At 37.9% G+C, this 9412-nt stretch overlaps 1 protein-coding gene across 1 annotated transcript in view; it reads right to left on the reverse strand.

Moving 5' to 3' along the window:
• Nucleotides 1–3776: 3776 nt before the first annotated feature.
• AMN1 (antagonist of mitotic exit network 1 homolog (S. cerevisiae)) overlaps nt 3777–9412 on the reverse strand; it is a 62106-nt gene continuing 56470 nt past the window's right edge. The window contains exon 7 of the mRNA XM_006874752.1: nt 3777–3850. Coding sequence (XP_006874814.1) covers nt 3777–3850 — 74 coding nt within the window. The remainder of the gene's footprint in view (nt 3851–9412) is intronic.

A 9412-nucleotide genomic window follows, 5' to 3' on the forward strand; every position in this document is an offset into this window, starting at 1 on the left:
GAGGAGCAGGGTGGGTTTGAATCACTGACTTTTTGGTTCAAACTGACCTTGCAGTCCAGTGCATTATCCTGTGCTATGCCAGGACTACATTTATCGTTGTTCTTATACACCATTGAATTGGTACTGACTCATAGTGAAATGAAACACTGCCTGATCCTGCACCAACCTCACAATCATTGCTACACCTGACCCCATTGCTGCTGCCACTGTGCCAATCCATCTCATTGGGGGTCTTCCTCATTTTCTCCGACCCTCCACTCTACTAAACAAGATATCCTTCTCAGAGGCTAGTCTTTCCTTATAATATGTTCAAAGTATGAGAGATGAAGACTGATCATTCTGGCTTTCAAGGATAATTCTGGTTGTACTTACAACACTGATTTGTTTCTCTTTTTGGCAGTCCATGGTATGTTCAGTACTCTCCTCCAGCACCATAACTCAAATGCATCATTCTATGGTCTTCCTTACTTACTGTCCAACTTTCACATGTATATGAGGTTATTGAAAATACCATGGTTTGGGTTAGGTGCACCTTAGTGATCAGACTGAAATATTTGCTCTTCAACACTTTAGAGAGGTCTTGTGCAGCAGAATTGTGTAATGCAATACGTCATTTGATTTCTTGACTGCGGCTTCCATGAGTGCTGATGGTTGATCCGAACAAAATGAAGTCTTTGACAACTTCTAACTTCTCTTCATTTATATGGATGTTGCTTATTGGTCCAATGGAGGATATTTTGTTTTCTTTATATTGAGGTGCAACCCATAACGAAGGTTGTGGTATTTGATCTTCATTAGTAATTATTTCAAGTCCTCTTCACTTTCAGCAAGCAAGGTTATATGACCTACATGTTACAAGTTTTTAGTCTGCCTCCAATCCTGATGCTGCGTTTTTCATCATATAACTCAGTTTCTTGGATTATTTGCTCAGCATACAGATTGAATAAGTATGGTGAAAGAACACAACCTTAGTGCACACCTTTCCTAATTTTAAACCATTTGGTGTTCCCTTGTTCTGTTTGAATAACTGCCTCTTGGTCTATGTGTGGGTTCCTCATGAGCACAATTAAGTGCTCCGGAATACTCACTCTTCACAATGTTGTCCATACATGATCCACACAAGTGACAGGCTTTGCTTAGTTCATAAAGCACAGGTAAGCAGCTTCCTAGTATTCTCTGCTTTCAGCCAAGATCCTTCTGACATCAGCAGTGATATCCCTCATTCCACGTCCTCTTCACAAGCCAGCTTGAACCTCTGGAAGTTCTCTGTCAATGTAAGGTTGTAGCTGGTTTTGTATTATCTTTAGTAAAACTTTACTCATATGGGATATCAATAATGTTGTCCGATGATTTCTGCATTCCGTCAGGTCACCTCTCTTTGGAATGGGCACAAATATGGATCCCTTTCAGTCAGTTGACCAGGTAGTTGTCTTCCAAATTTCTTGGCATAAATGAATGACTACCTTCAGTGCTTCATCAATTTGTTGAAATATTTCAATTTGTATTCCATAAATTCCTAGAACCCTGTTCTTTGCCAGTGCCTTCAATGCACCATGAACTTCTTCCTTCAGGATTATTGGGTCTTGATCATATACTACCTCTTGAAATGAGAGCTCCTGCTAGACCAAAGCTGGTCAGAACTAGCTCTGCAGGTCTGGAGCAGTCCACACCTGATTCCAGATGCTGGGGTTGGTGCTGCTAACTCCCCACACACTTTTAGGTGCCTCTGAAAGCCCAAAGAGTAAGAGTTTCACTGTGAGTATATGCAGGTGGGGCCTGGCCATGCCTCTGGTCACCAGGGGAGTGTAGGGAACAAGATATAAATCACACCTTTATCTCTGTGAGTGAGTGGTATGTTTCTGCAATACCAATATGCTCTCTTGTCTCTGAGGAAGCTTACAAAAGCTTAAAATGGCCACGCTGCATCTAGTTGGCAGGCGAAAGTCACAAGTCTTTTTTTGTTGTTCTTGTGTCTGTCCAATTTTCTCTCCTAGCAAAAATTCTATCCACTTATCTGTCACTTCTTTCACCATACTTATTCAACCTGTATGCTGAGCAAATGATGCAAGAAGCTAGGTTATATGAAGAAAAACGTGGTATCAGGATTGGAGGAAGACTCATTAAAAACTTGCAATATGCAGATGATACAACCTTGCTTGCTCAAAGTGAAAAGGACTTAAAATATTTACTGAAGAAGACCAAAGAGCACAGCCTTCGGTATGGATTGCATCTCAATGTCAAGAAAACAAAAATCCTCACCACTGGACCAGTAAACAACAACATTCTTATCAATGGAGAAAAGATTGATGTTGTCAAGGACTTCATTTTTCTTCAATCAACTATCAACACTCACGGAAGCAGCAGCCAAGATATCAAACGACGTATTGCATTAGGCAAATCTGCTGCACAAGACCTTTTAAAAGTGTTGAAGAGCAAAGATGTTAGCTTGAGGATTAAGGTGTGCTTGACCCAAGCTATGGTATTTTCAATAACCTCATATGCATGTGAAAGCTGGACAGTGAATAAGGAAAACCATAGAAAAACTGATGTTTTTGAGTTATGGTGTTGGAGGAGAATATTTAAAGTACCATGGGCTGCCTAAAGAACTAACAGATCTGTGTTGGAAGAGCTACAGCCAGAGTGCTCCTTGGAGGCCAGGATGGCCAAACTTTGTCTTTCATACTTCGGACAAATTGTTAAGAGGGACCAGTCTCTGGAGAAGGATATCATGTTTGGTAGGGTGGAGGGTCAGAGAAAAAGAGGAAGACCCTCAGTGAGATGGATTGGCAAAATGGCAGTATCAATGGGCTCAAGCGTGACAACAATTGTGAGGCTGGCCCAGGACCTGGCAGTGTTTCATTCTGTTGTGCATAGGGTCACTATGAGTCGGTTCTGACTCGATGGCATCTGACAACAACAATCTATCACTTCATCTGAAGCTCTGGATTCCTAATTATCATCTGTTCATCTGGTTTTCAGTATGTTTGTTGTAGAGGATCTGTGTAAGCTCCCTGCTGAGCTGGCTATCATGTTCTTTCCCCCAAATACTAATTTTTAAACATTTCTGAATGCAACTTTTTTGAGTAGGAAAGTTCCCAAGTGAACTTCTCATATTTGGGAAGAGTTGCCATAAAGATCAATGAAATAAGTGGATGGACAGGGACCTCAGTGGCATTTAGATTTAGAATGGTTAAGGTGTGTGATATCATGGGTTAAGGTATTAGACCACTATGTTTCTGTTTCATTGAAATAATAAATTCTGTACAAAATTTGCAAGCCTGATGTTAAACTTTTCTTTTGGCAAACAGACACTTAAATACTTCAAGAAGGTAAGAGCCAGAAAATAGCTACGAAGGTAATTATATTTTTAGAAATACCTTTATTCAGAATTATTCTAAAGGTCACCTATATTGATAATTTCTCTTTTTAGCAGCTCAAATACTTAGGAAAGAGAAAGAAATTTCTCCAGGGAACACAGATCATTTACAACTTTGTTATTTAAGAAACAAAACACAATCCCCCTTGCCCAATAGATCATAAGTCATGCTAGGATTACCATTTAAAAAGCAATGACAAACAAATCGCACTTTTAAATGTTTAAAAGTCTGGTTAACATCAAAGCACAAACCATGTATATACTGGGATTTAGTTGGTTAGCTGTGGGTTCTCACTTGAAATGAAACAATAAAATGATAGAGTAGTGTTAAATTAAGTGGAATGTCAATCTTGTTAGACTGTTGTTTCCTGGGAAAGTTGTATGAAGATTACCGTAAGCATCAGTAAACAGTCCATGTCACTTGTTTTAGTTTGCTTGGGCCTACTAATTGCTGCAAGACTTCTCTTGAATGCTCTATAAAAGAAAACAATGATAATATATAGTACACAGTTATCAAAGATCCTTAGTTTCCTCATTTGTAAACTGGAAATTGTAATAAATATGATATCTCATAGCATTATCTTAAAAGATCATATGATATAATATATGATACACAGTATACAACAGAATAAAGCATTTAATTATTACTAGAAAAAAGCAAGCCAAACATATTTTAAGCAAAACAAAAAGTTAAGCAAAAATAGCAACTCACTTTAGCATATAATCGCCATTGTTAGATGAAATAAAGAATATTTCAATGTCAAAATAGTAAAATGCCAATTTCAGTTCAGAAAATCCACTTTTCTAAGAGGACATGGTAAATATATGGTGGCACTCTTTTTTTGCTTTATATCAGTGAAAATGTCACATATCAATTCTAGCCGTAGGACGCAATTTGAGAGCTACTGCTTATTCTTAGATTCCAAGAAGGGCAAAGTGTAGTTTATGGACAGATGAAACAATTCTGATTCTATGCTCTAATGACTGAATCAACAACCAGAGCTTTGTATTCACAGAACAGTGTAATACCATACATAATACTAACTTAATGAGTTCAAGTGATAGAAGTCTGTTAGAATATCATTTTTATATCCAAATCAATGGGGTTCACTGTTATGGCTCAGTAAAGCTTGAACCTTTTGAAGTTCACTAGGTACAAAATACAGAAAACAAAGATCAATAATAACAGGGAGAAAACAATAAGCCCTTTGGTCAAAAGATTCAAAAAAACAGGTAAGAAGATGGTACCTCTGATCCAATCTTACAAGTTAAGATTTTGGTCCCATAGTCCTGGGTGGCTAGTCCACAAAATCTGATGATAGGTTTGCCATTATCTACTGCAGAACCTAATAACCTAGCAAGGAGACAAATTGAAGACAATGACCTTTCACTGTACCAGCACCAGGCTGTTTTCACCATTATGACTATGCAGTAGATTTTGAGGTTAGGAAGTGACAGTTCTCCAATTTTGCTTATCTGAGGTTTCTTTCTTTTCTATATGAAGTTAGTGATCAATTTTTCCATCTCTTTAAATAAAGAATGATGTTGGAAACTGGATTGGGATTGCATTATATCTAGAGTTTGCTTTGGGTAGTGTTGACATTTTCATAATGTTAATTCTTCCTATCTATGAACATGGTACATTCTTCCATTTTTGTATGTCTCTTTAGCTTTCTTTTAGTAGTCTTTTGTATAAGTTTTCTTTTATAGGTCTTTTACTTGTCTTGTTAGATTTATTCCTAAGTATTTCATCTTTTTGGGGTGGCTGTTGTAAATGCTATTGTTTTCTGATTTACTTTTCACGTAAAGGAATTCAACTGATTTTTGTATGTTGATATTGTACCCTACCACTTTGCTGAATCTTTCAATGAGTTCCAATGATTTTCTTGCTGTGTCTTTGGGATTTTCTATGTGAAGGATCATATCTGCAAATAGAAAGAGTTTTACTTCTTCTTTGCCAATGTGGATGCCTCTAATTTCCCTTTGTTATCTTACAGTTTTGGCTAAGACTTCCAACCCAATATTGAATGCTGTTGGTATTAAGTCGGTTCCAACTCATAGTGACTCTGTATAGGGTTTCCAAGGAGTGGCTGGTGGGTTTGAACTACTGACCTTGTGGGTTTGTTGTTGTTATGTGGTGGAGTTGGTTCCAACTTATAGTGACCCTGTACAGGGTTTCCAAGGCTGTAAATCTTTATGGGAGCAGAAAGCCTCATTGTTCTCCTGTGGAACAGCTGGTAGTTTAGAACTGCCGACCCTGAGGTTAGCAACCCGATTTGCTAACGCTACCAGAGCTCACAGTGACCCTGTAAAGGGTTTCTGAGGAACAGCTAGTGGGTTTGACTGCTGACCCTGTGGTTCATATAGAAGTTAAATGGCTTTGTTGGGTTAAGAACCAAACAAAAATTAGTCATAAGACCTTTTAAAAAAACACCACCTTCAGCAGAACTGAACCTGGGCAAGTTTTTGTATCAGCAGGTGCTAACAACATTTATTAACTTGCGTTAATGACACTCATCCAATAAAGATAAAGTAGCTTAGCAATCAGTGACCAACTTTTCTAAAAGTAAGGAAAATTAAATGGGATTAACCAATCTAAGCCAAGGGCTCTGGTGGTGCTGTAGGAGAAGCGTTGTTCTACTAATCACAAGGTCAACCCACCAGCAACTTCTCTGGAGAAAAGATGAGGCTTTCTGCTTCTGTCAAGATTTACAGCCTTGGAAACCGTGTACAGGGCTGCAATGAGTCAGAATCAAGTTGATGATAGTGGATTTTTAGTGGGTAATCAAAGGGCAAGATACTTATTTACATAAGCAAGCTCTAAAGGGGCATTGTCTCTGTGTAAACTAGAGTTCCCTCAGCATTTCCACTTTGTGGTGCTCCCTGGGTGAGAACAGTTTCTCACTCAATAAACCTTTTTAACTCTAATCAGCTTGGTAAGCCAATTTTTTTCTTTTTACGCCTTTACAGTCTATTCCATGTTTGTGAATACTACGAGTCATGTTTAGATAATTATGAGAAACTGAAATACATATATATTGTAGTTTAATAATAGTGCATAAAGCAAATTAATTACTGAAGATATAATTGAATTAAAAAGAATTTAATGAGCTTAAAAATATTTTTCTGACTAAAATATTAACTGCTATAAAAGCTATATTTTGATTTATAATATTTCAAATAATAGCTTAGTTTGTTGTCTTTCTTGCAGAAATAAAATCAAAGTGCTTCTAAAAATTTCAAGACCTAATTTATAATGTGAAATTCGATTTAACGTCTGAATATAAGTTTTAGGAATACTTAAAAATAGAGTGGACAGGCTAATTCAGGGAATTTGATAAGAAACTACAGTGGATACTGTTAATTTGAGGGTTAAGTTGCTTTGAGGTAACTGATTGTAATTTTACATACTTAATATAAGTAATCATGAGCAGAAAAACAAAAGTAAAAGTTATATATAAGGTGTTATCAAAGAAGAATTGACTGGTTACTAAGAGTTGAGGGGAGGAGGAACTAAAGAGTTACTGCTGAAGGGGTAATGAATTTCTTTTTGTTGTTGTTATTAAGTGCTGTTGAGTCGATTCTGACCCAAAGCGACCCTGTATAGGGTTTCTAAGGAGCAGCTGGTGAGCTTGAACCACCGACCTTGCAGTTCAAATGATTTTGCAGTCTGATGCATTAGCCCACAGCACCACACCAGGACTCCTTTTTAGAGTGGTGTAAAACTTTGGGAAATGGAGAGTGAACATGGTAACACAACATGATAAATGCAATCAACAACAACATTTCTTACAGCTGCAGATTGGTTCTGGGCTGACACACTTTTTCAACACAGCTAGGCTTACACTTGGCCTAGAGATCCGACTGAGGTGGAAGTTTAAGACTTTCTCATGTCTTTGCTGAGCATATGCATGTTGCCATGAGCATTTGTGTGTGTGGCTTTGTAAATTCCAAGGTATACATGGACACTTCTGAATGCCCCATTTTCCCAAAGAAACTCTTTTCCAAGATCCTTTATCTTAACCTTAAATTTTATTTTGTGTCTCAATTGCCTCCTTTCAACCCAGGCAACTACAGGCCTTTTGGCCGGCCATAAAGTGCTCTGGGTTATGTCTCCCTGTACACAAACTTTCCTGCATTATCAGAGCTATAATGTTTATGATTGGCCATTGTGGCCAAAGAAAAATAAAGGTTCACAAATGTTAAGGGATTTATGTAAAGTTTCATTTCACTATATTTTCAGATTGCAGTTTTGGTCTTGAACTATTGTAAAAAACCTTTTCACATTGGGAAAATAACATTTAAATATTTTACTCCCTATTCCATAAAATCAGAGGTCAGAAAAATAATGTACAACAAAATAAAATGAAGGAGTTGACTAGATCAACCAAAATAAAGCCTTGTGCTAAAAAAAATTGGAAAAAACTTGGAGAAGCAAAGTTAAACAGAGTTCTTTGCTATATACTTCTTAGAGTCACTGATAAATTAATATTGATTTTGTGAGCCCTGGTGTGGTATACTGGACTAATAACCACAAGGTTATAGAGGGTCATTATGAGTCAGCATCAACTCCACAACACATAGCAACAACAACAGCATAGTGGTTTGTTGCTTTCCAAACTTTTCAGAAATTTGGTGTTTTATGCTAGCCTATGAATGTCTTCTAGAACATCATATCACGTAACATAGTATGTAGGTAAATGCAGGACTGGATAACCTTCCAGAACAAAAATGTTGTGATGCTATTCCATTATATTCCTGTCATTTCAATGCCTACTCCTACCACTTACAGCAGTCACATGAAATTAAAAGAAGTCATTTATTTGAAAGTGGTGTGGTTTTCTTTCTCCAAATACTAAAGCTGACTGACAGTTTTGCTTTACGATAAACCAATGGTTTTCAAAGCATGGTCCACAGATCCTACAGTCTGAGACTCTATCAGAATTGGGAGCTGAACTAGTCAATGTTTTCATTGTTTACTTGAAAGAATGACTGACAATATAAGGTTACACAGACCTGGGTATTTGGTAGACATTTTTTTTAAAAAAAAGGAATGAAATGAACCTGTCAATTCAAAGAAAACAAATGATAGTATTTGTTAGCAATGATAAAATTGTAGCTTTCAAATGAAAACAAAAGCTTTAGAAAGCTTTTAGCTGCCAGTGAGATCTTCACAGCTTCCCAACAATTTTCTGAGATTGGTGATAATATTAAAAATGCAATTTGTTAAAAAATGTACAGAAATGCAGGGGTAAGTGGGACAGAAGTAAATAATGATGCATACACAACCTTGGAACAACAGGGCTCTGGGCTACAGGGATTGAGACATGGTTGGAATGGGTAAAAGGGGGAATAATATTAAGATGGTTGGCTGTCTTTTGAATCTTGGTTTTCCTGGCATACCATTATAAAATAGCACTTGAAGGGGAGAGAAAGGAATAGCCAGAAATATCATAGAGAGCTGGTAAGTCCATCTTTAGCCCATAACTGATTGGAATACCTAAAATGGGGCTACAACTTGTCCAGTGAATGAGGCTTCCTGCCGAGCTTTGCACTACATTAGACCATAGGTGGAATCCTGAACCCCATCCAGAATCTTCTGAGGTGGGAAATCTCCACTTGAAAGGATAAGCAGACCAGCCTGGAGTGGCTAGAAGAACAGAAGACACTTCTTGAAAGAAAGACCAACAGGAAAAATATAAAACAATAACAGCAGTCTGACTGATTACTACAAGAACAAGCAAGTTGCTCACCTAGGAGACATCAAGGCAAGCGGTTGGGTGCCCTCAGGGCAAACCCCCTTCCAAGACTAAGACTCAAGGGGAATACATGAGCAGGTATGTGGTCTGACTGGTGACCATGTTGGTCTCTGATAAGGGGAAGTGTGGGAAAAACAGCAATGAAGCTGTGAGCTAAGTCCTACCACGTTCAATAGACTCCTGTGAACCTGGGTGGAGACCTGGTTGGCCAGTAGCATGGCAGGACCTGGGGACTCCTGGGCCCAGAGACAATGACACAGCCACAGAGGACTAGAGT

The sequence above is a fragment of the Chrysochloris asiatica genome, unplaced genomic scaffold (assembly GCF_000296735.1).
Source record: "Chrysochloris asiatica unplaced genomic scaffold, ChrAsi1.0 scaffold00299, whole genome shotgun sequence".
NCBI classification, from domain to species: Eukaryota; Metazoa; Chordata; class Mammalia; order Afrosoricida; family Chrysochloridae; genus Chrysochloris; species Chrysochloris asiatica.